The 27,592-nt window shown below is 40.8% G+C and overlaps 1 protein-coding gene across 2 annotated transcripts in view; it reads left to right on the top strand.

Annotated features, from left to right (window-relative positions):
• FAM83H (family with sequence similarity 83 member H) overlaps nucleotides 1–24,354 on the top strand; it is a 30,484-nt gene extending 6,130 nt beyond the window's left edge. Inside the window, exons 2-6 of one of the 2 annotated variants that reach the window (XM_005026032.6) lie at nucleotides 8,953–9,094; nucleotides 16,940–17,400; nucleotides 18,890–19,054; nucleotides 19,403–19,527; nucleotides 21,436–24,354. In XM_005026032.6, the coding sequence (XP_005026089.1) occupies nucleotides 16,954–17,400; nucleotides 18,890–19,054; nucleotides 19,403–19,527; nucleotides 21,436–24,097 (3,399 nt within the window). In that variant the 5' untranslated portion in view covers nucleotides 8,953–9,094; nucleotides 16,940–16,953 and the 3' untranslated portion in view covers nucleotides 24,098–24,354. The remainder of the gene's footprint in view (nucleotides 1–8,952; nucleotides 9,095–16,939; nucleotides 17,401–18,889; nucleotides 19,055–19,402; nucleotides 19,528–21,435) is intronic. The other variant, XM_005026033.6, reaches the window with a different exon arrangement.
• The last annotated feature ends 3,238 nt before the right edge of the window (nucleotides 24,355–27,592 follow it).

The raw sequence follows: 27,592 nt of genomic DNA, 5'->3' as shown, positions 1-27,592 counted from the left end.
TCTTTGTACCTGTCTGTGTTCTACTATACTTAGTGAAAGAATTTCTTGGGAAGGGACTTCTGTAGTTTGGGTTCATTCTGTGCCTAATATAGTAAAGGTCTCATTCATGACTGATGCTCTTGATACTTACAAATTTGTGAGCATGATTTTATGAAATCATAGAATATCCTGAGTTGGAAGGGAGCCACAAGGATCATTGAATCCAACTCCTGGGTCTCCAAAGGACCACCCAAAAAATCAGACTTTGTGTCAGAGAGCCTTGTCCAAACGCTTCTTGAACTCCAGCAGGCTCAGTGCTGTGGCCACTTCCCAGGGGAGCCAGCTCCAATGCCAGACAACCCTCTCAGTGAAGAACCTTTTCCTGATACCCAGCATGAACTGCACCAGTTGTAGCTTCAAGCCATTTCCTCAGGCTCGATGAATAATAAACAATTTAGGAAAACAGAGAACTGCATGAAATTCCAAGTAATAACAACTGCCTTCTAGAACAAAAAAATAGAGGACACTGTGAATCAACACTATTTTTTTACAGACTTAATGAAATGCCAATTCTATGTGACATTGCAGCTTTGTATGGGGAAAATGGGATCCAGTGTGGTGAATTGTCAAATGATAAATGAAAGCTAGTCTGGAATCTCTGTAAAAGTAAATTCACAACTTGCTTTCTCTTTATTCATTTACTCTTTATCGTGGACCGTGATGTTCTTCATAAGACTTTATCTGTCTCATGCATGCAAAAGTATTACTTTGCCTTTTCTTTAGGCATTGTGATGGTTCTTGTATTAAAAAACTCCATCAAAAAACGTTTTTCCTGTCTCCCTGTAGAAGCTAGCTGTAGTACACTGCCTATAAACCACATAATTCCAAAACTATTGATATGTACAATGCTAAATTTGCACATCTCCCTGTTGTTCCTTTGCACCCTTTACTTGTTTTCCATCTGTTTATCATGTCTAATGGGGTCTAGGTTATGAAATCTTCTTAAGCAAGCACCAGTTTAATAATTGCATCTAGCAACAACGGGATTCTGACTCCCAATCAGAATCTTTTATTATGGCTGAAAAATGATTGAAACCAGCAAGTATACTTGCCTGTATCCACTTGGGATTCAGGAAAATTAGTTTCTTGCCGCTAGGACCATTCAGCAACAGCAGGACTGAAAGAAAGAAACAAAACATAGTAATCCTGTCCTATAAATCAGCAGGATAGTCATTGCTTCTTAGTGGTCCAAAATAAAATAGAATATTATGAAAGGAACACAACGTAAAACATTACTCTGTGCTGGTGCAGCCTCACCTTGAGTACTGTGTATGGTTTTGGGTGCCACAATATAAGAAGGATACAAAACAATTAGAGAGTGTCCAAAGGAGGACAAGAAAGATGGTGAAGGAAGATGTATGAGGATTAGCTGAGGTTTGTTCACTTCATTTGTTCAGCCTAGAAAAGAGGAAACTCGGGGGCAACCTCATTGCTGCAGTTTCCTCACTTGGGGAGCAGAGGGACAGGCATTGATCTCTTCTCTCTGGTAACAGCAACGGGAGCCAAGGGAACAGCATGGAGCTGTGACAGGGGAGGGTCAGGGTGGATATTAGGAGATGGTTCCTCACTGAGAGGGTTTTTGGGCAGTGGAACAGGCTTCCCAGGGAAGTCATCATGGCCCCAAGCCTACTGGAGTTCAAGAAGCGTTTGGACAATGCTGAGACAGGTGGTTTGATTTTTGGATGGTCCTGTGTGGAACCAGGAGTTGGACTTGATGATCCTTGTGGGTCCCTTCCAACTTGGGATATTCTATGATTACACCACTGTATATAAAGCCATATTTCACTTTAATCTTGCAGCTCCATTCCCATCATCTCAAAAAATTACACAGTAGAACTGAAAAATTCAGAGAAGAGAGTAGACTAGAGACATAGAACTGCAAACATGTAATAAACAGTTTAATAAGTTAGAGTTCTCCATTTAGAAAAGTGATGACTGAGGCAGGAGTTAACATATAAAATCAGAGGGGCATGATGAAGTTCAGTAGATACTGTTTTTTTATCAAAAGAAAAAGACAAAGAGCAAGAAGCAGATTCTAAAATAAAGGAGACTGTTCTTTATAGCTGAGCTGTAGAACTCCTTGCCTCTGGCTGTTGTAGATGCTGAAATTATATATGGGTTTGGGAAAACTGTATGTGAGTTTATGACAGTAAAATCCTTTGAAGCTGTCTACAGTCATTAAAGCATATCTGGCTCAGGAAGTTCTTGAATCTCAAGAAGCTAACGTTGAATTAGAGAAGCTGGTGAAGCATTATAAATGCTTGGCCTGTCCCTATATATTTTTCATGTCATCTGCTGTCAGACCCCACTGGAGATTAGATTCTAGGCTACCAAGACATTTAACCTGAACCTGTACAGCTGTTTTTATGCTCTGTTCTCCCTTGGTCATTCAATTTCAGAAATATATATTAAAGAGAGGGTTCAGACATAGTGAGAATGAATTCTGGAGAGACTGAGAATTTTGGGATTCTTTATCTAGAGAAGCCAGAAAGTAAATAAATAAATAGAGATGAGGAAAGGACAGGTGAAGTGCAGAGATGTGTAGAGGGGCTTTTATAGTAGAGATGTTTAGTGCTAAAGAACACAATACATAGGAGTATAGTACAGTACACCATATGGAATGGGATTGGGAAAAATAACCTTTCTGGAGGATTATGATCTAAATCAGCATCCTTTAGATGAGGAAAAGTCATCTCAGTAATTTACAGAGAGAAAATTGCTTGAAATATGTTGTTTTGAACACAGTTTCAGATTAAGGACATGGCTGCACACAAAAATGCTTTGTACTATAACACATCATCACAGAGTAACTATTTCATAGCAGCTACCTATATGCATGTACCCATACTGTAATGTTCTCTGTTGTAAATGCAAGGTATTACAGTTCACTTGTGTTGAAGAAGTAATTGCCTTTCACTCATGACAATAAAAGTGCATGATAGGTACAGTGGATCATTAGGTTTCCACAAAAACAGTTTACTTCACAGTAATTGTATCTTGAATCTGTACCCTAATGGCTAGTTGTTAGTTGGATGAATATGCTAAAATCATTCAGTGGATAAAAGTACATTACTTTCAAAAGGCCATTGATAAGATCTCTCACAAAATTTACTGAAGATAAATAAACACTGAAATTGGGGAGAAATGCAGGTAACTTTGGAAAAGAAACTAACAAACCTAGGTGAAAGAGCACCAGCATGATGCATATTAACCAGCATAATGCAAATGAAACCACGTGTTGCTGGTGCAAGGTAATTTATACAAAAGAAAAAAATGATATAATGATATAATTATATACCCTCTGGCATTCAAGTGAATATGCAGTTTGGGTTGGTGATGGTGTGAGTATGTTTATTATAATGAGCCCAAATTTCTTCAAATAATCTAAATGACTACTTTCTGAAATATGATTAAAAATCCTACATTATGTTAACAGGTTTTGTGTGTTAGGTAGATAATGAAATAGTAATTTATTACTATTGATCATTAAAGAGAAGGTATTAACAATGTTCATTGTTATCAGACTTCCCAGCAATTGAGTCTTTGTCCAGTGCTGCTCAGGAGTTTGATAAGGAGTTTAGGTAATCAGTAAATAACCTGGTAACATTCAAGGTTAATGTAAAATTGGTCAAAACAGTAAATATCATTATATATTAAGTTGAAATAGTAAATATCATATATATATTAAGTACAACATCACAATCTGATTACTGGAGTTCCTGAAGAGAGTCCAGCAAAGGGCTATGAAGGTGCATAGGGGGCTGGAGCATCTCATAGGAGGAAAGGCTGAGGGAGCTGGGCCAGTTTAGCCTGGAGAAGACAAAGTTGAAAGGGGATCTTATAAATGTATTTAAGTATCTTGAGGGAGGGTGACAAGATGTTGGGGCCAGACTCTTTTCAGTGGTGCCCAGCAATAGGACAGGAAACAGTGGGCACAATCTGAAACACAGGAAGTTCCGTCTGAATATGAGGAAAAAATTCTTTACTGTGAGAGTGACAGAGCACTGGAACAGGTTACCCAGAGGTTGTAGAGTCTCCTTCTCTGGAGGTATTCAAAACCTGCTTTGACATGATCCTGTACAATGTGCTTTAGGTGACCCTGCTTGAACAGGGAGGTTGGACTACATGATCTCTTTCCAACCTCACCATTCTGTGATTCTGTTAAGTGTTTTTAATAGTAAGATGTAAAACAATACACATAAACCAGAATAAAGGTTAGAATTGAAGATTTAGTCATTTTACCATGAAATGTAGCGTAAGATGAAAGTCACTGGGAGTACACTGTTCCTTGTTTTGGTATTGTGATACAAAGATGGATTACATTTCCAAAGTTCAGATAATTCATAAGGAAAAGCCCCAAACATTGTCCAGGGGTAGTAAACAGGCCCTAACAAGATAGAAAGTTCAGCTTATCATGGAGAAAGCTGAGAAGTGATTTACTTGAAGACACAGAAGATCTGGTAATAGGTAATTTTTCAGTTTTGCTCATGGAGACATTCTAACAGTTAAAATCTGAAGATAAAGATTAATTTGACTTTGAAAAGAGATGCATTGTCACAGAAGGAAAAGTAAATGATTGCTGAAGTACCTTGCTAAGAAAATGGTTACTCAGAGATATCTGGTATTTTTAAAATAAAATCTATCTAATATATATTTAAGTACAGTTACTGGGAGGAATGTATTCACCTGTGTGAAAAAGCCTGCATTGTGCAGGCTGATAGTTTTGCTCTTTTTCCGCCCTTTGTGTTTGTACTTCTCTACTCTACCCACTCTGCTCTGCTGGATTCTACCAGTCAGAATTTCTGTCTAGTATTGTGTGCTGCATGGTTATTGCTCTTCCATGCATATATTAAAATAAAAATGATAATCACTTCTGATATTGCAGGACTTGGAGTCACCATCCCTGGAAGTCTTTAAAAGACGTTTAGATGTAGAGCTTAGGGATATGGTTTAGTGGGGACTGTTAGTGTTAGATCAGAGGTTGAACTCAATGATCTTGAGGTCTCTTCCAACCTAGAAATTCTGTGATTCTGTGATTCTGTGATTCTGTGACTTGTCTGAAGGAATCAGCAAGTACTTTTCCTCATGGTGCAACTAGATAAATGTATTTAGAGCTTTTCATGTTCCTTTGATACAGCTGACCACAGCTACAGGTAGAATGAGACAGTGGAATGATGAGTTGCAAAATTCAAGGCAGATTTTTAATGGCTGGCAATATTCAGTGCTAAGCTAACCCCCCTTCATGTACTCTTAACTTATTAAAAAACAGTTATGATATTGACTAGACAATAGACTTTTGAAAATTAAAATGCACACTTTAAAATATTGTTTCAAAAAATAGTCATCATTGGATAGGTTTGTTTTTAGCAGATTTTCAAAAATTTCAATGTTAGGGTTTTTCTCTATTTAGTATTTTGACCAATAAAATAAAAGCACTTGTGATAAAGCCTTTAGATACTTGATTATTGGGGAGGTCAATAAAAATAATAGGGCATGTATACAGAACACCTTGGGTCACTTGATAAACAGATGGATCACAGTTAGTTTTTACACATACTAAGAATCCATTTATTGTTTAGAAAAAGGAGATTGTATCCCAACAACCATTTCAAAACCTCATGAATATCAGAATAACCAATGAGGTCAAGTGTAATGCCATGGCAATATCCACAGATGTACACAGGAGTAGGGAGGCAGTTTTATCTTAAATACAGCATTGGTAAGACAACAATCAAAATGCTGTGTTCAGCCATCCTGGGTGCATTTTATAACAGACCATGAACAAAGTGCAGGAGAGCTATTACTACAGTTTGGAGGCTCGCAAAATGTCATACAGTGATTGTAGGATTCATCAGCCTTGATGTGGTAGTCTACTTTAATGTGAGACAATTCCTCACTTCACCGTATTGACAGATTTTGGTGGTTGGTAATAGGAGTATGGACACCAGTCATTTATGGAGATGCCTACAGTAGAGAGGCCTGAAGTTAGGTGGGAGCATTCTGCCCTACTGTAGATGTGTGAAAATATAACTGAAAAAGTGAAAAACCTGCTCTAATTTCTTTATCAGTTGTTTAAAGTTTGAAAATGCTGAAACCACATGCTCAGAAGGTTCTGGTATAATGTATTGAAGGGTTCAAGCTGAATCTTGACAGTGGATTGTAAAGAATCACAGAAGCAGGTTGGAAAAGACCTTTAAGATCATCAAGTCCAACCATCCACCTTCCACCTAAAACTACAAGTCACCACTAACCCATACCCCTAATGTCATATCCACCTGCAAGAATGGGGGCTCTACCACCTTCTTGGGCAGTTTGTTCCAAAGCCTAACCACCCCTTCCATGAAGAAATTCTTCCTGAAAACTAATTTAAACCTACCCTTGTATGCTTTCACTTGCCACCTGAGAAAAGAGACCGACCTCCTCCTCACTGCAGCATCCTTTCAGGCAATTGTGGAGAGCGATGAGGTCTCCCCCTCAGCCTCCTCTAGACCAAACAGCCCCAGGCCCCTCAGCTGCCCCTCACCTCTTTTTTTCCAGTTCCCTCACCAGCTTCGTTGCTCTTTTCTGCACACCCTTGAGCAACTCAATGTCCTTAAAGTACTGAGGGGGGCCCAAAACCAAACACAATACTCGAGGTGCTGTCTCACCAGAGCTGAGCACAGAGGGCCGTCACTTCCCTTGTCCTGCTGGCCACACTAGTTGTGATGCAGGCCAGGATGGCATTGGCCTTTTGGCCACCTGTGCACACTGCCAGCTCCCATTCGGTCAGCTGTCTAACAGCACCCCCAGGGCCTTTTCCAGACACTTTTCCCCAGGCCTGTACTGCTGCATGGGGTTGTTATGACCCAAGTGCAGCTCACGGCATTTAGCCTTGCTGAATGCCATACACGCAGATGCGGCCCATCGATCTAGCTTGTCCAGATCCCTCTTCAGAACTTTCTTATTCTCAAGCAAATCAACAATCCCAGTCAACTTGGTGTCATCTGCTAATGTACTGAGGGTGCACTCAATCCTCTTACCAATATCATGGATAAAAATATTAAACAAAACCAAGTACTGAGCTTCAGGGAACGCCACTTGTGACTGGCCATGAACTGTATTTAACTCCATTCACAACAACCCTTTGTATATGACAGGATAAAGGTAATCTTGGAGTTAAAAACTGAAGACTAAGAAGTGAAATTTTGGAAGACCGATTTTTAATGTGTCTAGGAGAAAGATTAAGAGAAGACTTGACCAAATGTGTCTGTATTAAGAAATGAATCTTGTCCCATACTCATTCAATTTTATCCATTTTATTGAGGGGATTACAAAGCAATTATTTTGCATGTGGACATTTTATACACTGGCATTTAGTTAACAAATCTGACTGTTGGGGAGCAATCCTTTTTCCTAAACTTGGATGGTTAGTGTCTTCTTAGGTGCTTTAAGGTATCTGAAACATGGCAGATGTGGCACAAGACCTGTGAGAGACTTGCACCCTTCTTGACCAGCAGATGGAAGCCAGGCAAGGTACCTTAGGGCATCCAGAGTGACATTCAACAGCTGTATGTAGACCCCTGAATTGCTCCCCTGGTTATAGTTTGTACTTTATTTATGTTCAGTTTACCCAATGCTTAAGGACTCATTACGGGGAAGAAGTTTGAACTTTTCCTCTTGCTACCTAATATGGCTTGGGATTTTCTAAGACAACAGGGATTACACAGGAAATTAATTGGTGGCATATGCCAGCATGTTTAATGGCTTGAAAGAACTTCTCACATCCCATACTGGTATGTTCTGCTCATAAAATCAAGTTTGAAACGTTTGCTGAAATTTTCTCCCAGGTCATACTGGCAGGATATAAGAGGGGTCCTTTACTTTCTTGTACAGTGTAGGGGCAGTATGCTTCCTGAGATATTTTTTCCAGATAAAGTTGCAGCTGCTGAAGGTGTGAAGGACTTTGGTGGTGTGCTTGATCTTTCCAGTTCCCTTCTGATAGTATGTTGCAGGTTTTATGGCTTTGTGGCTTCGGTACTAAGGTTCTTAACTTTTCTCAGTAATTGTCCTATGAATGGAAGAAAGGATGCTTTCAGTGGCTCTTCTCAAACTGATTGTTTGTCACATGGCTGCTCACAACTCTGAAAGCTGGAATAACTGATTTATATGAGCTCTTCTACTGTAAACATATACAATTCAGTTGCTGAACTATAACTCCAATACAGAACATCACATTACCCTGTATAAATACCCTCAAGAACATCATGGTGGTGCCACATTACTTTTTTTAGCAACTTAATTTTTCACTAGATTCCCCACAACTTGTGTCATTAAATTTTTTAAACAGCGACTAGCAAATTGAATAAAGTGAAATTCCTAATGTAATTGAATAAATAAACATATAAATAAGTAAAGTTCTCTAATAACAGTAGTTACAGGTTTCCATATACATTTGGTACATTTTCAGTTTGTGACTTGGTTTCTTCGGCAGTTACAGTAGTTCAGATTTCCAAATATATGGTGTCTTTTTTTTTTTTTTTTTTTTTTTTGTCCCCTGGGGTAAAAGAAGCTGCTAAAAAGAGATGTGCAACTGAAGATCAAGCAACAGGACAATCCACTTCTTGGTGTTCCTCTTTTGTTTTGGATGTTACCATAATCTTCTGGGAAAATCCAGCCTCATGCAAGAATACTAATAAAAAACGTGTGCCCTAATCTTCCATTACTATGGATTCAGGAAATCTCACAAGGTATCTGGTGAATTCCCATTAAAGGAACAAAGGCATAAAAGCAAAGAGTAGCCATCTAACTTTAATAAGAGTCTTTGATAATGAGTTCTAAGGAAGTAAGGACCCAGATGGGCTGTCCATTTCATAGAGCTCTCTCCCTGATTTTGCTTCTTCTGCTAAATACTTCCTTTATTTTTTTTTTTTCCAGAACTCCTACATGATAACTGCCACAGATTTAAGATAGAATGAGGAACTGCTTGTTCTTAGCTGCCCCTCCTGGCATTCTAGGTGCTGAATGCCCTACAAAATAAGTAACAAAATACCCAGTTCTGGAGTCAAACAATAACGAGGTAATACTTCATATTTAGTAATATCTCTAATCATCTCTGTGGCATGTGAATTGATACTGAACAACATTACTGCGCAGCATTACACTGTGACAGCTAACATTTTGAATGGATCAAAACTAATTAACAGAACAGAAGAAGAGGAATGGAATGGAATGGAATGGAATGGAGATAGGATAGGATAGCATAGAGTAGAATAGAGTAGGGTAGAGTAGAGTAAGAAGAATAGAATAGAATAGAATAGAATAGAATAGAATAGAATAGAATAGAATAGAATAGAATAGAATAGAATAGAATAGAATAGAATAGAATAGAATAGAATAGAAAGAATAGAATAGTTGCAAGGGACCTGCAAAGATCAAGTCCATTTCAGACTACTTCAGGGCCAATCCAAAGTTAAAACATATTATTAGGAACAATTGCAAAGGACCTACAGAGATCATCTAGTCCAACTGCCTGACCACTTCAGGGCTAACCAAAGTTAGAGCATATTTCTGAGGGCATTGTCTAAATGCCTCCTGAATACAGACACGCATGGGGCATCATTCACTTTGCGTGAAAGCCTGTTCCAGTGTTCTACATCCCTCACAGTAAAGAAATTTTTCCTTATGTCCAGTCTGAACTTCCCTTGACATAACATCGTGCCATTCCCTCACATTTTATCATTGGTTACTAGGGAGAAGAACCAACACCTCCCTCTCCATTTCAGTTCCTCGGGAAGCTGCAGGAAGCAATGAGGTTGCCTCTTAGCATTCTTTTCTCCAGACTAGACAACCCAAGTGTCCTCAGAGGACATGCATTCCAGCCCTTTTACCAGCTTTGTTGCCTTCCTCTGGATGCTTTCAAGTATCTTAGTATCCTTTTATTTTGTAAGAGACAGTAGATATAGATATAGATATAGATATAGATATAGATTATAGAGATAGGAAACCGTACTGTGGGAAACCAGCATTAGCCATAAATGGTATGTAATCATTTCCACTAATTTGTAGGGGAATTGCTCATTGAATGCTGGAGATGGCAGCTTAACCACACCAAATTTGAAACAGTATCTCAGAGTTCTGCAAGTTTTGGATAGCTATTCCCAGGAGTTGTAACTTTAAGAAAAAAAATCACTAATATATTAACTAAAATTCTATAAGGGCCTAGAGAAATTCTGCAAGATGGACTGTAACAGGAGTATGCTTGCTAAGATTGCAATTGCATGGAATCCAAAACCTCTGGTGACTGTGCTGTACTGTATTGAATTACCATTCCTAGCAGAGTTTCTGCCCAGGAGCTACCTAAATGACTTTTGTGAACTTTTACTTATTCACTGATTTGAGATCAGCTCATGTTTACCATATGACAAAAGATAATGACATTTGAAGTTGCAGCTAACTTCTTTCCTCCTGCTTACCCAGACAGGAAAGTAGTTTTAAAGACTACTGAAAGGGTAACAGTCTTTTTGTGCATCTTTTGCCCTATACAGCATGGGATATGTTGATTGTAGATAGCATCATGTGAAATGCCAAAGGGAGATTATTGGGATGATGCCATTGCTGAGTGTTCCTGGGATATTTCTTCACTGAAACTACCCATACTTTTGGGGGCTTATAAATGGTGTAGTGCATATACACCATATCAATGATACAGGTGGAGAAAAAGCATTATTCATGCAAGCTGAGAATTCATCAACATATTATGTTGTTGCCACAGAACAGGGAATTGAAGAATGGCAGCCAATTCTACAACATTCAAAAAACATACAAAGCACAGCACATAACCTTACCCATTTAAACATTCTTGTAGTCATATAAATGCTTACAGCTATTAACTAGAAAGCACTCTACATTAGCAGCCTTAAGGAAAAATGCCATATAGAATATAAGTGTATATTATCACACACCTCTCTTCTCACATGAACAGAAATGCCTGTGTAGTATCCTTTTGGGCCAGGAAATCAGCTACCTATGTTTCTGATGCAACAGATACAGAGATCTTGATTTGTTGAAGCTTCTTCTCCTTGTATGCAGAAATTTCAACCTCTTCAATTTTTGGCTGGATCCAAAAGCTGCTGTAATCTTTACAGATGTATATACAACCAGTTGCTCTTGAGACTGTATATATTCCCCATAAACTAAATCTGTATCATTAGACTGTCAGTTTTCCATCTTGCACAAACATTAAGTGCAGAGACTTGTTCCACTTCTGATATACCAGCAATTGCATCACTCATGCAACAGAATCCTATCTTTTTGAATGCCTTCCCAGGAACTACCCTACTGCTTTCACGCTCCAGAATCCTATTTAATAAGTTATTTTTAAGTGTTGCAGAATATTTAAGAGACTTTTTAAATAAACTCCTGCTTAGGTATTGTGTAAGCTGTTTCAAAACATATTTGTCTATGATTCTGTGAAGAGAAATACTTTATTGCATGCACAGCAAGCAAAGTGTGTACAGGTAGTTGAAATTGCTGCTCTGCTTACATGTACTACCCATGCAGCTGTGAAAGTGTCCTAAGTGTATCAGCCACATTGCATGTGCACAACTTTCTGTGCAGCCCTTGCGCTAGTAGTCTGGCACTACCTGGGGGCACTGGGCTTCTGTGAAGTAATATAGCATTTATCTATGAATCCTCCCTCTATATAGCAGGCTGCTCAGTTACAGCTGGTGCTGCAAACCACTTGTCAGACAATCCAGACAGAAATATGAAATCTTCAGAACCTTCCTGAACTTCATATCTGAAGGGAAGGGGAAGGGGAAGGGGAAGGGGAAGGGGAAGGGGAAGGGGAAGGGGAAGGGGAAGGGGAAGGGGAAGGGGAAGGGAGAAAAAAAAAAGAAAATGGAAAGGAAAAGGAAAAAGAGGAGGAAAAAAAAATCTGTTCAGGGAAATCAGAGTACATGGTAGCCATACTTAAAAGTGAGCCAAATCTAAAATTTCCTCACACTCAGGCTCTGCATAACCTAGGGAATCCTTGGGTGGGGCGGCGGAAGATACTGCTTTACAGCTTTTCTGCCTTTCCTTGGGAACAGCATAATGGTCAAACACCATAGCTATGCTTAAATTTATTGTTCCCACTTGTGAGGGACTTGTTCTTCTATCCTTGCAGCTCAGAGGTACTTATGTTTATAGTGGCAGACATAATTTCTGGGTTTTATTTCACAGTTCTCAGATTTGTGCATGTATTTGGGAAGAGATTAAAAGTGCCTGTAGGAAGTGAGGAGGTGAATGACTAGAGCTTTGCCCGGGCAAAGACAGGAATGGCACACTCAGCGAGCTGCAAGTTCTCTCCAAGTGGAATTTAGCGGTGCTTTCTCAGCATTAACTTGTAAGCAGAAGGAGCTGGCTGAAATAAGACACAGCATCGCCCTCAGTCCTCGCCTTGCTAGCCAAAGAGGGTGACGGTGCAGATTTTCCAGCCTTGTTACTCAGCCACAGGACTGTTCACGCTCCGGTGTTTGGGCTAGTCCAGTTCAGGTGTTTGCTGCGGCCTTCGGGCTCTGTTTTCTCAGGTAAAGGTGACGTCGGAAACCGCCCTGGCCCCGCCCCCCCGAGCTGTGCCCGGGGTGCTCGGGTTGGGCCTGGTGGGCCCGGCCCCGGCGCGCTGCGGCCAGCGCCGGTCTCTGTGGCGATCCTCCGCGGGCTGGAGGCTCCTCAGCCTGGCGCTGGGTGGGAGATAGCCAGGGCTGGCAGCAGGAAAGCTGACGGCCCAACACGTGTCCGCGGCTGGGTGCTGACAAACCTGCTCCGTGCCTGCCCTCCGGCCACACCACACCCTCTGCCCAGCCTGCGCAGAGCCTGGCTTAGCAGACACCCTGTGCGTTCGCAGCCGAGGCCGACACTCCTTAATGCACACGCAGCGAAATGATAGCCTCCGACACGGATGGGCGGAGGCAACGCCCTCGTAAGAGGCTGTTTTTAGCGTGCCAGCACAGCCGAGTGCAGATGTCTTTCCCTGTTACATGAGAAGCACGAGTCCCCTTCTGAATGCCTCTAACAGACCACTGACCCTCCTGGGACTGGCTCTCCCATCTCACCTGTGATCACTTTATTCGGTCACACCAGGAGTTCCTCCAGCTCTGTTTTCTCCCTGTGGCCAATGGCTTAAAGAAAAGCATGAGGATGGTTTTTCATCAAAAGTATTTTTTCACTGGTGTGTTCTTGCTTGTTCCTGAATACATTTGACTACTGCAAATCCTTGGGGAATGTGACTTCCCCTATTGTAAAAACGACCCTACTTACCCTTCCCTTTGTTTCCTGACCTACCTTTTCACCCACAAATTGTTGGATAGTGGAAAAGTGTTCTGGCAAAGTATGGTATGTCTGTTGTGCCCATATATGCTTCCTTGGGCACATAGTGTTGCCTGCTATCAGAGGTACAAGGGACAAGCAAACTTTGGAGCTGACAAGAATGTCCACTTCAAGAAAAGTGGCAATTTTCCTCATCTTTTTGTATCCAACTTCCTGCACTAATTCTCTCCTGCCCAGGCCACAGCCACAGCTGCTCTGCTGAATTCCCCTTACCACAGGCACCATCACCATCTCCTGCTGCCATCACTATCTCCTCAGCCCCATCACTACGAGCTCACCTACTGCAGCAGTGGTGCTGAAGCCATGCTTACAAGCCCAACTGTACCTGCATAAGTCCATCCCAACCTGGTTATTTGTTACCCTGCACAATGTGCCCTGTGCTTCCTGCTCCAGAAATGATGCACATATGTATCCAGGCAGTCTCTGCATTAAGTCAATCCAGGTTCAGCAACACTTACCCGCTTGAGCTTCACACAGAGACTCTGTGGTACACATATGCCTCAACAATGAGGCTTACTTTGCTGGTGGGAAATGACAACTTACACACCCACAGTTTATGAGAGACATAGGAGATAATACCAGTGGCTCATGATTTGCATGGGGATGGGTCCAACTGTTTTTCTAATTCTACTGTTTAGTTCTAAGTGGGTATTTTTTCATGCAGTTGGGAAAAGGCCTTTCTAAGACAGCTTTTCAGTGATTAGTTCTTGACTCAGAGATACTTTGTCAGCAATCAGAAACTGAACAACATGGTGAAATGTTTGTTGCTAAAGAATATGAATCACATGTTTAAGTAGACTCATATGGTCTGTGTGCATTTCAATACAGCTGGATGCTGTGTTGAAGTGAAAACAGAATTCTACATCCTAGAGTGCAGTGATGATGGCAACAACAAAAGAGTCAAAATAAGAGGGAAAACACTGGTATGTGTACATCTAGTATTTTTCTTGCCAAGCATGGCAAGCACAGATGCATAGGGAAGAGTAGCAATACTCCAGAGTAGTCAGTCAGAGTAGATCCATAGTGATATCTGTATAGTTAATGGTCTTCAAAGGGTTTTCTTCGTTTCCATTGAGATGTTAATTGTTTTTTGAACACTGGCAAAATTTTGGTGTCTAAAACATCCTGTGGGAAGGAGTTCTGCAGAGTAAGAACAATTGAGCAAAAGCTTTCCTGGTGTTCAATTTGAACCCACTCCCTGCTAGTTTCAGTTGAAGCCCTTTTAGTTCTTGTAGTGGAGGAGGAAATAGACAGCTGTCCCTGCTCATATTTTGTAGGCCTCTTCTCTAGGCTAAAGAATCATAATTCACATTTATAATAGCCTTTTTGAGATGGGAAGAATGAGATTCATATTTGCAACATGTTCAGGTTGCAAGTTCCTCTGAATCTGTATTCTTTATTAAACAATGCTTAGTATTAGCTGACACTTTTCATTTAAAGGTCTTTAAATTAAAGGGTTAAAATCTTTGTCATCTTTGATTTATAACAGTATTCATATATTAATCGATAAAATGTAAAATTAAGTTTGTTTTGCCACTTTGCATTTATCAGTGTTATATTCCCTTTTGCCATTTTTATTGTCCAGTTAGTATGATGAGGTTCTTCTGTTTCATCTTTCTTTTAGTTTTTGCAGTTGGCTGTCACTGTTCTGGGCAAGCTAGCATTATTAGGAGTTTGTCATCTGCATGCCTATTCATCCCCTTTATGGATTGTTTCTGAATATGTTGAACAGCATAGACTCCAGCATAGCCCTTGGGACCCCTGTGGAGCTGTGGAACTCCATTGGGCACGGAGTCTAAGCATTAAATTCCACTGTAATGCTGTGACTAAGAATTTTGTACTACAAAAGTGGATTATGTCAGCTAAGAGAAGAAAAATGAGGATGCTGCTATTTGAAGTATTAATTATTTCATTGCTTCAATGTTGTGGCCTGTTTCAGGAAGAATGTTAAACAAGGGAAAGTCTAAGAATGAATTTAACTCTGGGAACATTTCCTTAAAATTAAGAGCTAGTTAAGAGCTAGTATATAACTGACATGAGCACACCAAAATGGAGGTATATAGTAGTCTGCTTTTTATTCTAAGAGAAAAAAAGACAAAATGAGAATTAGACTGGGAAGATAAAGCTGGGTATTTCAGATTACAAATAGCTAGTGTGGACTGTAAAGACTGTTGGAGTAGTTTACACAGGTACCTGCTAGATCCAGTCTGTTATAGTAAGACCATATTCTTTCCTGTTGTATCATGCAGCTCTACCAAGAATTACAGTCTAAGGCAGGAGTAACTTGTGATATTCACTGATCTGTGTTCTGCAGGTACTAGGACGGGAAAGTCCTCCAAGGCTTTATCTCAAAACTATTGTAGGTTTTCTGTTAAAATGATTAATGATAGTGATAGTATGGGTCTGAAATCATTTTCCTTCTTCCCACATCAATGGCAATCCTTTCTGTTTTGGGAGGTGTCGTTTCTGTTGAATGGGAATGGCAATAGGAGCCACTTTCACCCTCTGTACTCACAGTTCCTATTAAAGCAACTTTGTCTAGATGTAGGACTGACTTTTTCTTTTTTTTTGACTTTGAGGAAGCTTCTGTTCTTGTGTCAGTGATGGTGCAGAAAAAGCGTGTCTGAATACTGGCATTAATTGAGGGTCAAAAGCCAAAGAGCCTTGGAGCTCTTTGCAGATCAGTTGGTTGTTATTATGAGAGTTATATTTGTGCCATGACAAGCTTTTCTTCCAAAAACTGGTTTAAATCACTGGTTTGTCTTGAGTCTCAAGTAATGGGTTCCCTACAGGCAAGTATTTGTCAAATGTTGGATATAAGCCCCTTCACCTCAGATTTTCCCAACATAAACATCAGGAGATTGAAGAAGCAATCATATCACTTGTTTTCATTTCTTCATGGATATCTTGAGGACTTGTCTGATTTCTGACCATGCTACAACAGTAAGAAATCCTTATACCTGCCTGCATTCCCCTTAAAATCTTGCTTCTATTCATATGCTGAGGTGATTGTAACACACAATTACCAAGGGTCCAATGGGTGCATTTGTAGGCATGTATGTGCATTTGAATTTACTACCATATTGCACACAATAACATTTTTAATAGCATTTGGAAATGAGTTTAGTGGAGTTCAGATAATAATCAACAACATTGCTCTTCAGAGAAAAAAAAAGGTATGTTTAAAACAAACAAACAAAAAATCTAAGCTTAGCTATCAGCAGCCTGAAAGAGAAAGCTGGGCATTCTGTTATATGCATCATCTTTGTTCATTGCTGTGATGTCCTAATTGATTTGTTCCTTACTTTGCCCATGTTACGTGTAACCATGTTAAAGTAATTCTTTAAGTGATTACCACCTTTGCCTAATTTAAGGTGTTCATTGGTTATAAATGAACTATCATCTCCAACATTACTCTGCACTTTGATTCTCTTCTCTTTTGATTTTGCCATCATGACCCCTCAATCTTCACCATTTATGAGGACGGGTGTGTCACTGGACTGAAACTCCTGGCCTGACTGCTGTTCTCATTGTTGGCTTTTTTTCCTTACAGCTCTCCCTCCCCTCATGGCTCGTCGATCTCAAAGCTCCTCACAGGGGGACAATCCCCTTGACCCTAACTACCTTCCCCCACATTACAAGGAGTATTACCGCTTAGCTCTGGATGTCCTTACTGAAGAGGGCAAAGAAAGTTACGAACGCTTCCTGGCAGAAGAAGCAGCCCCTGATTTTCTTTGCAACTCAGAGGTGGATCACATCATACAGAATCTCCAGAAACCCCAGTATGCCAATCAGGAAGGTAGCACAGACACCACAGGTGACAATGACATGGATGGATCCTCTGGGACATACTGGCCTATGAATTCGGACCTTGCTGTTCCTGAACTTGACCTAGGCTGGCCAATGGTCTTTGGGTTCAGGGGAACAGAAGTGACGACCCTTGTGCAACCACCACCCCCAGACAATCCCAGCATTAAGGAGGAAGCTCGCAGAATGATTCGAGCAGCTCAACAGGTGAGACATGAAACAGTCCAACTAGAGCTATGTGCAAAAGGATGCATCAGATACACTGCTAATTTCCTTAACTATGCTCTGAGGACCTGACAGAGGGAAATGATGATTCTAAAACTACTATTTACTGCATCAAAGCTAGTCTTTGAGTCTTTGCTCTCTGGATCCATGGAAAAGTGTGTAAGGACACACATAAAGCATAATAAGAGTTTATAGAATCACAGTAGCTGAGGTTGGAAAGTGACCTCTGGAGATCATCTAGTCCATCTCCTCTGCTCAAAGAAGGGTGAATTAGAGAAAGTTACTTAGAATGTGTCCTTGAGTATCTCCAGGGGTGGAGACTCCACTATCTGTCTGGGTAACCTGTTGCAGTCTTCAATCACCCTTACAGTGAAAGAGTTTTTTCTTATCTATAACTGGAATTTCCTATACTTCAATGGTGTCCAATGTGTCTTGTATCTGGGTATGTCACTGGGTATCACTGAGAAGAGTTTGACTCTATCTTCCTTACTTCTTCCCGTCAGGTATTTATATCCATTGATAAGAGTTGGGAAGTACAGGGAGATCCTACAGAGCTTTGAATCATAGAGTCACAGAGTCATTTAGTCATTTATGGGAAAAGACCCATAAGATCATCAAGTCCAACGATCCACCTAATACTAAGTCCACTGCGAAACCATATCTGCATGTCTCTTAAATACCTCCAGGGATGGGGACTCCACCACCTGCCTGGGCAGCCTGTTCCAATGCCCATCCACTCTTTCCATGAGGAAATACTTCCTGTATCCAGTCTAAACCTCCCATAGCACAGCTTGAGGCCATTGCCTCACTTCATAGCTCTTGTCATCTCAGAAAAAGAAACCAACACCCTCCTTGCTGCAACTTCCTTTCAAGCAGTAGTAGTATAGAGTGATGAAGTCTCCCTTCAGCATCCTTTTCTCAAGACTAAATAGCACCAGCTCCCTCAGCCACTCCTCATATGTCTTGTTTTCTAAAGCGTATAGAAAAGCAGCTATTAAAAACTGCTAGAAAAGCTACTAGTAGCTTTCTAAAGCTATTTGGTTTTTGAAGCTACTTCCCATCTAACAGCACTTAGAGGTAGCTATAACGTGACTGAATAAACATTGGTGAGGTAGTTATTTAAAAATGACTTATGTGTTTGAGGGAATGAGGAGGTAGTGGCCAAGCAGATCAATAGATCCTTCCAATGTGGTTCTGGTGCCGGAAAATGCCTGCTGTGATCATGGGATTAACAAGTAAGGGAATGATCCGTTGCAGTGAGGTTTTACTGTCACCTCGCACCTTTATATACACAATATGTACATCAGATAACAATTCTGTTTCCAGTTCTGGAGCCCACAGTGTTTAAATAGGAAGTTGAAGTGGAGCCATTGCAGCAGTGCAGCCTTGGAATGTGAGGGCTGTGGGACATGAATAGGCAGGCCATAGACAGGCACAGCTCTCTGAAGACTTTCTTGCATTCTTTTCCTAGGTGGTAGCCATAGTGATGGACATTTTCACTGATGTGGATCTGCTGTTTGAGGTGTTGGATGCTGCTGCCCGCAGAGTGCCCGTGTACATCTTGCTTGATGAAATGAATTCTCAGCTTTTCCTTGATACAGCTGCTAAATGCAGAGTCAATCTTAACTACATAGAGGTGAGAAAACCAAAGACCCCTCCCCACCGCCAATTCCCATCCTGAGGAGGGTATGTCCTGGGACACTGTGCTGTCAATACAGTAAAGACCTGAGAAGGGGGAAAGCTGAGCCAGAGGCTAGAGAAATATAAGAGGAGCCAGGAGAGATGGCACAACAATACAGGACTGAAGACTGGGGACACAGTGATAAAGAGGGTTGTTTAACCACTGTGTATGCAGACAGAATTGCTAGTGCTGAAGTACAACCATGGTGGCAGGAGGGACATTATAAGAGCAAGGGGAAGAAAGAGGGACAGGGGGAGTGAAGTAACAGCCTGCAACTGAGTCAGTGCCTTGTCTGGTTTCCAGTTCCTAAGGGTGAGGACAGTTTCTGGCCCAACCTACTACTGCCGCACAGGGATGTCTTTCAAAGGTCATGTGAAAGAGAAATTCCTCTTGGTGGACTGCATGGTGGTGCTGAGCGGCAACTACAGGTGAGAATCCCTGCAATGTTATATCTCAATCTCAGTGAGTAATAGGCTGTTTGGTGGGTAAAGCAGTATTTTAGACTTTCAAATGAGGAATTTTTAAACCTGCCTCAAAAAAAAAGTGTCAACAAAAAAAGCCATCCGAACCAACAAACCAATCCTAACCCAACAACTCATTCCAAAGCAGAAAAGTTAAAGAGACCAAGGAGTATGCCTTTACATTTCAAGAGCAAGTTACTTTAACGGAATTACCCATGTCTTCTTTATTAATGACTTGACTATAATCATGTTATACCCAAGTATATCAATCAAGAGTTGTATGTTACTGTATCCCATTTCCTGTTCTTAGAGGGAAACCTATGTTACATCTTTGCTCATAACCAAAATTTACTTTAGTCTTTTAATATTACCCTACCACAGCCTCAAAAACCTCCTCAAATAGCGTCATATAGCAAGGCAGTTGTAAACCTTTATTATGCTGAAATTAGAAACCATTTGTAATTCAGTCTCAGAGTAAATTAGAACAGAACAGAACAGAACAGAATAGAATAGAAGAGTTGAGTTGAGTTGGAAGGGACCTTCAAAGAAGGTCATCTAGTCCAACTGCCTGACCACTTCAGGGCTAACCAAAAATTAAACCATATTGTTGAGGCCACTACTGAGGACCTTGACAGGCTTGAGAGTTGGGCTTGTGTGAACCTCCTGGAATTCTACAAGGCCAAGTGCAAGGTCCTGCAACTGGGTCAGGGCAATCCCAAACACAAATACAGGCTGGGCCGTGGCTGGAATGAGAGCAGTCGGGAGGAGAAGGAACTGGGGTTATTGGCTGATGAACTAAAGGCAGGGCTCATAAAAAAGTTGGAGAAAGACTTTTTGCCAGGGCCTGTAATGACATTACAAGGGGCAATGGTTTTAAAATGAGTGATGATAGACTTCAATTGGATTTAAGGAAGAAATTTTTCATGATAAGGATATTGAGACACTGGGAGAGGTTGCCTAGAGAAGCTGTGGGTGCCTCATCCCTGGAAGTGCTCAAGGCCAGGTTCGATGGAGCTTTGAGCAACCTGATCACTACTTAATTCACTACTTCCTATAGGCAGGCAGATGTTCAGTCACTTCAGTGAAAGTGGGGCTCATCACAAATGCCATCACTCAAAATGTCTCCCCTTACCTCCTTCTTTCTCCCAGCTTTTATTGTTGAGCATGACACCATACGATATGGTATCTTTGGTTAGTCTGGGTCAGCTGTCCTGTCTGTGTCCTCTCCCAGCTTCCTGTGCACCCCCAGCCTCCTCACTGGCAGGGCAGCATAAATAGAAAAATCCTTGACTAAGTGAAAGCAGTATTTTGCATCAACTAAAAACATCAATGTGTTATCACCACTATTTTCATCAAAAACCCAAAACACAGCATCATTGAAGCCTCTGTGAGGAAAATAAGCTTTATCCCAGCCAAAACCATGACAACAATCTTCCCTCTGACTGAGGTAAGGGTGACTGGATATAGTTCCATAGTTCATCCCGTTGCCCTTTTTAAAGATGGGCACAACATTTTAGATGTTAAAAAAAAATAAAAGTATTTGCAAGAACATCTACTTCACATCACTGATATGGATTATCATCAGATGTCTTGCTGTTGTTAGTGATAATTGTTTTTTTTTTTTGTTTGTTTTGTTTTTGTTTTTGTTTTTTAGAACAGAAGTCACTTATTGCCTGATAAAATACTCTTCCAAGCTGTGATGCCCAATAAATTTATAACTACAGAGGTTGGGAACAATAGTGTGTAATGAATGGCTGCCTGAGCAGTACATAGTATCGGGAGAATTTTTTTCAGACAAGTTTATCATTTAATGTGAAGTAGTACAGCTGAGTTACTTGATGCTAACAGTATTTTTACTTCTGTTTCTCTTTGTAGTTTTATGTGGTCTTTTGAGAAGATTCACAGAAGCATTGCACACATCTTCCAGGGAGAGCTAGTGGCCAGCTTTGATGAAGAATTCCGAATTCTGTTTGCACAGTCAGAACCTCTTGTTCCTCCAGCCAATGTCTTGGCAAAGGCAGAGAACCCATTTGCCATGACTCCCTTTGGCAATAACATGCCCTTCTTTCCAAAAAAAGCACCCCTGATGTTCCAGAGGGATGACAATCTTTTTCCCTCCTTTATGGACAGAGTTGATCCAGACAGGTACTTCCTGTCAAATTTCAGGCGGGATGACATGTTGCGCCATACTGTGGAGGGGTCAGCCATGCGAATGTATAAAAAGGTAGAAATGGAGAATGCCCAAATGGATCCTGTCAGGGGTTTTCTCCGTTCCAAGCAGTTAGAGTTAGATGCTTTTAAGAGACACAGTTTTGCAGAAGGAACATATGAAAATTTTGCTTCTTCTAAACAGTATGCCAGGCAGATGTTCATGAACAATATGGATGAATTTAAAATTCAGTCTAGCCATTTTCAGAAGGATCAGTTCTACCAGTATCAGTTTGACCATCCCCATCTTTCTGGCAGACCTCAGGGACTCTTTGAGAGAATCCGAGGTGGTAGGCCAGGATTCAATGAACTGGAAGAGGGAGGACCTCTTTCCTATGGAGAGGGACCCAGATACCCTGAACTTGAATCCAGTTTTCCACAGGAGGGTTTCCCCTTAAGGCTGGATTATGTACCTTCAAATTCTTCCAGGGAAGTGAGACATGGCTCTGATCAGCTGAACCCTGCAGGCAATGGTCCAATGGGAATGATGTTAAGAAGGCAGAATATAGGACAGAAATTTATTTGCCAAACTTCTCCTACACAGAAGCAAAGCCTGGAACAGCGCCTGTTCCTACAAGACAAAGATGAGGACCAAGATCAGGACAAGAACACCCAGGAAAATAGAACAGGTTTACGTAACTGGAGGATTTCGTCATACCTTAGTGCATATCAGTCAGAACCAGAAGAAGGTCTCCCAATGCCTATGGAATCAGAAGCATATAATGATGTTCTGGGGGATAACCTCACAAAGCACTCCACTGACCTCATCTCAGCATTCAAATCCCCTATGTCTTTTAATAGCAAGTCACTGGGAGTTGACAGTGCCAAAGAATTTGCAGATCCTGATAGAGTAGGTGAAGAAACCCCTATAATGAAACAAGATGCCTTTAGGTCCAGAATAAATCCTTTGATCCAGAGGAGCTCAAGACTCAGGTCCTCTCTGATTTTTAGTGCTGCCAAGTTAGATCAGCCTAACACAACAATAGAAAAGGTTCAGATGATCCAAAAAGAACAAATGTCTAGTGAACTGACAAAAGATAATGAAACTATAAAGACAGCCACCTCATCTAAAGTGGCAGAACTTTTAGAGAAGTACAAAGCTGTGGGCAAAGACACAGAGCGAGCTACAGTCACTCACACCAAAGCTGTTTCCAGTTTTCTCCAGGAAGAATCACAGAACACAGAAAAGAAATGTACCAAATCTGTGCAATATAAGATTCTGGAGAGTAGGGTACTAGACGCCAAAGACTCCTGCAGTACTTACAAAATGCATGGAGAGGCTGACAGATCATTTGGAATGGCTTCATCAACCCCCCAGCTCGTTGACACATTGAATAAAGATCCCCTAGCACATATTAGCAGTAAGGTGGACAAATTATCATCTCGGTTTTACCCAATAGAGAATAAACCCACTCTTCCAGAGAAGGAGAGTCTTATATTTGTAGGAGACACTCAGAAATTGACTCTTCCAGAAAAGAAGGAAAGAGTGACATTCAAAGAAGACACTCAAAAATTAGTCAGTACAGAACTGAAGAAACCACAGATTAGGACAAGTACTGCATCAGCTCTTGAAAACTTATCTAAAAGTCAAGGATCTGACAGCTCTCTCAATAAATCTGAGGAAGACTGTTCAAAACAGGAACAAAATCCAATTGAGTTTTTAAGAAAAGGATCACTACGTTTGAAGCAGCTTTTGAACCCAAAAGGTGATAAGAAATTGGAGGAAGAACCCACTTCTGAGAGTGGAAAATCTGACAAACAGCCTGTGGGGCTCAAAAGATCTTCCATAGGGGACTGTCAGGAAATGATGGAGGAAGAAAAAAACCATAAATTTGCAACACCACTTCCTCCCAAAAGCAGCCAACCAACACAGGGGAGATTTCCTTCCTCCACAGCTAATATCCTGTACAGCAGCAATCTCCGTGATGATACAAAGGTAATTTTGGAACAAATCTCTGCAAACAGTCAGAAGAACAGAGCTGAACTCGCCAAGCAACTACCATCCACTAGTAATCCTGATCTTTCTAAGTCAACTACGAGCTTGGAAAGGAAAGGTGAGAAGGAGAAAAGCTGTAACATCCATAGGTCAGAGAGTTTTGGAAGCCAAAAACGAAATCTTCAGCGGCAACCATCAGAAGATAGAGATACCCTTCTGAAAAAAATGGAGAACATGCGGAAGGAGAAGAGAGTCTACAGCAGATTTGAGGTTTTCTGCAAAAAGGATGAACATACAAGTCAGAGCGAAGAGGAGTATGACACAGATGCCAAAGATAAGAAGATGGGAAAATTCATGCCCAAAATCCTGGGGACCTTCAAGACCAAAAAATGATCATAGAAATACTATTTAATACCATATAATCACTGACTGTCAAAACCAAATGAGGAGGTAACACATTTATGATGGCTATAATACCATAGGCAATGCTCTTTGGGGGTAGTGAGTGGAAATATGTTCCTATGACTCCTATGGCACACTTTGCCCAGTAAAGTCATGTGCTAACAGTCAACTTTATTGCAATATGTTTAAAATAAAGTTATTAAATTGCCAACATGCTTAAACCATGGAAATAAAGTAGAGTCTCTTTATGTCAGGCTCAGGGAATGTTTTCAGTAGATGAAAAAAGAATTCCTCTTTCAGTAAAGAAAAATTCAAAAAATAGGAAAATCAATACTTGAATTCAATCAAAGAAAGAAAAATATACATATACATGTATTTAAAAAAACAGGTGTTTTTCAGGTTCTTTGAATCTAATGCCTAATCTAATACAGGAGGCACCTTTTTGAAGATTTACAGGACAAAAAAAAAAATCATAAGCAACTTTTTTCCTTTACTTATGGTTAATGATCTTGTCTGGCAGAACATGCCCAGTTTTTATATTTACCATTTTACAAGCCTATTGGTTGTGCTTTGTTATTGGTTTGTATCCTTATGTATAATGGAAGCATTGCATCAGAAGTTGAGCTGAGAGAAGAAGCTGGAAAGCCATAAAAGAAGAAACTGACAATTTATTAATGGAGAAAGAGATGGTTTTAGAACTACTTTTCAGCTGAGTTGGGTGTTATAGCCTGTAAAACGCTGCTTTAGTCAAGCAGTAACTTACTTGACTATGTAACTCCAATACCTTAAAGGAGGAGGGGGAGGGTCATTTGTTAGCACACCTTCCCAGTTTGGCAATCCTGATGGAATGTTCGAACTCAGAAGTGTGTTATCACCCAACTTTCTTGTATGGCTTTGGTAGCAAGCTTAAGCACGTGGTATTAGACACAGTCCAGATTAATCTGTAGGTTCATGCTGATGTGTTATACTGTCTCACAAGATCGAAGTTAGAGTCAGAGGCCAAGAAACCATTGAACATAAAGTTTTGTTTTTTTTTCCTTAACTTGGACTGCCTCTGCTTGGCATTACTCAGGATTGCCAAACTGCTTGTTTGTTTGTTTTTCGATCTAAAGAGATGAATGAGAAGGATCTGCCAGATGGTAGAAAGGCCCTGCAGAGGGACCTGGACAGGTTGGATCGATGGGCAGAGGCCAGTGGGATGAGGTTCAACATGGCTAAGTGCTGATTCCTGCACTTTGGTCACAACAACCCCATGCAATGCTACAGGCATGGGGCAGAGTGGCTGGAAAGCTGTGCAGAGGAAGAGGACCTGGAGGTGTTGGTTGACGCTCACCTGAACACGAGCCTGCAGTGTGCCCAGGTGGCCAAGGAGGCCAACGGCATCCTGGCTTGTATCAGGAACAGTGCAGCCAGCAGGACCAGGGAGGTGATCGTCCTGCGCTCTGCTCTGGTGAGGCCACACCTCGGGTGCTGTGTTCAGCTTTGGGTCCCTCAGTACCAGAAGGACATCGAGGCCCTGGAACGTGTCCAGAGAAGGGCTATGAAGCTGGTGAAGGGCCTGGAGCACAAGTCCTGCGAGGAGCGGCTGAGGGCACTGGGGTTGTTTACCCTGGAGAAGAGGAGGCTCAGAGGAGACCTCATTGCTCTCTACAACTACCTGAAAGGAAGGTGTGGGGAGCTGGGGGTCGGCCTCTTCTTGCAGATAACCAGCGATAGGCCTAGAGGGAATGGCCTCAAGTTGTGCCAGGGGAGGTTTAGGTTGGAAATTAGGAGAAATTTCTTCTCAGAAAGAGCAGTCAGGTATTGGGACGGGTTGCCCAGGGAGGTGGTGGGGTCACCGTCGCCGGCGGTGTTTAGGGAAAGGTTGGACGTGGTGCTTGGGGACATGGTCTAGTGGGTGATATCGGTGGTGGGAATATGGTTGAACCAGATGATCTTGGAGGTCTTTTCCAACCTTAATGATTCTATGATTCTATGGAACTAGACTTCTGAATTTCTTCTTTCCATAAGCTTTGGTTTCATGACTATCCACTTGTGGTGTTGGCTGCAAGCTCAGCAAACCTCTTCAGGTATGTAGCTGACAGATGGAAGCAGAAGGCTGCAACAGTTCCTGAAGGTAAATCAGTAGGGTATTTAAAACTCAGAGATTTTTTTTTTAGGATGCCAGCTCCCATGGTAGCAGGCTTTATATAATTTGCGTATCTTTAACAATTAATGATAGTTTTATGGTTTGTTGAAAATCTTGGGAAATGAAGATGCTGATCTGAAAGAAAATAAGCCAATTTCCATACTATTATAGATGGTATGGATAAATTTGCAAGAAACAAAAGAATTTTTTTAACATGAGAAATTAAACCTAAAAATAAACTTCCCTGTAAATAAATAAGGAGGGAGGAATCAACCAAATCTGGAAAAAAAGCTGAAGTGGATCTTATTCCACATTCCATATATGTATACTATTTCAGATACAAACTATAATCAGTTACACAGGCACAAATTCATAAATTGATACTGTATGTATGCTTATTTCATTTTCATATTGAATCAGATCCAGTCACAGATAGGTTCTTACTAAAGTTATCAATTGTTCTGTGTCCAGTGATTCAGATATTAATCCTACTCTACACTCTTCATAGTTATATATCTTATAAGTAATATATGCAAGCCCTATTTTGTGTAATTCATATAATCTCTTGCTTCACCAGCCTTTGACAAACCTACCTGCTCTAGTATCGTTCTGTAATAGACATGTTGGAAATGTAGTTATTTCTGTAATGACAAATTACATGAACATTTTAGAATTTTTCTTCATTTGTTTAGACTGTTAGAATTTTATCTTGATCAGCATAGTGTTTTCAGTGTAACAGTATGTTCCTGACTAGAACCAGAATGACTCATCTCTTTTAGCGGTAAATTGATTACCAGCTGTTGTGGTGTATATACAAATGTTGCAGAATAACTAATTCACTTGGTAATAACAAAAGCTATTTTAAGGATAAAAAGTTAGTGTTACAGCCCATCACTTGTCAGTCTAAGACCTGGTTCACAGAGGGTCTTACATGTTTCACTGTACCATGAAACTGATAGGTGCTAGGCTTTCAGTGGAACTCACAAACCTGAAATAAGCATTAGGCTGACTTTTCAGTGAATGAGAACTGTCATCTTAAACTCACAAGAGCCAACACATTGTGCAAAGTGCTGCCCATACAACCCTGTCATTGTCATTTACTATTTCTGTCTGTACCTGAGACAGACAGGAAATGCCTATTTTATGAATATAAACCAGGGCTTCCCAGTGAGTTGCAGTCCCAGCTCCCTAGTATTACCAGATTTAAATGTGCACACTACATAGCAGAAGTGAACCCGTTACTTTTTTTTTTTAATTTAATTAGACTTTGGTGTTTATGTACTAAAAGATAAAATGGATATGCTATCGATGGCAATAATACTCATATCTTGCAGTTTAGTGCCTGAATCCCCACTGTA

This window comes from Anas platyrhynchos, chromosome 2 (genome assembly GCF_047663525.1).
Source record: "Anas platyrhynchos isolate ZD024472 breed Pekin duck chromosome 2, IASCAAS_PekinDuck_T2T, whole genome shotgun sequence".
Taxonomy (NCBI): Eukaryota; Metazoa; Chordata; class Aves; order Anseriformes; family Anatidae; genus Anas; species Anas platyrhynchos.
This window is presented reverse-complemented; position numbering and strand designations above follow the sequence as displayed.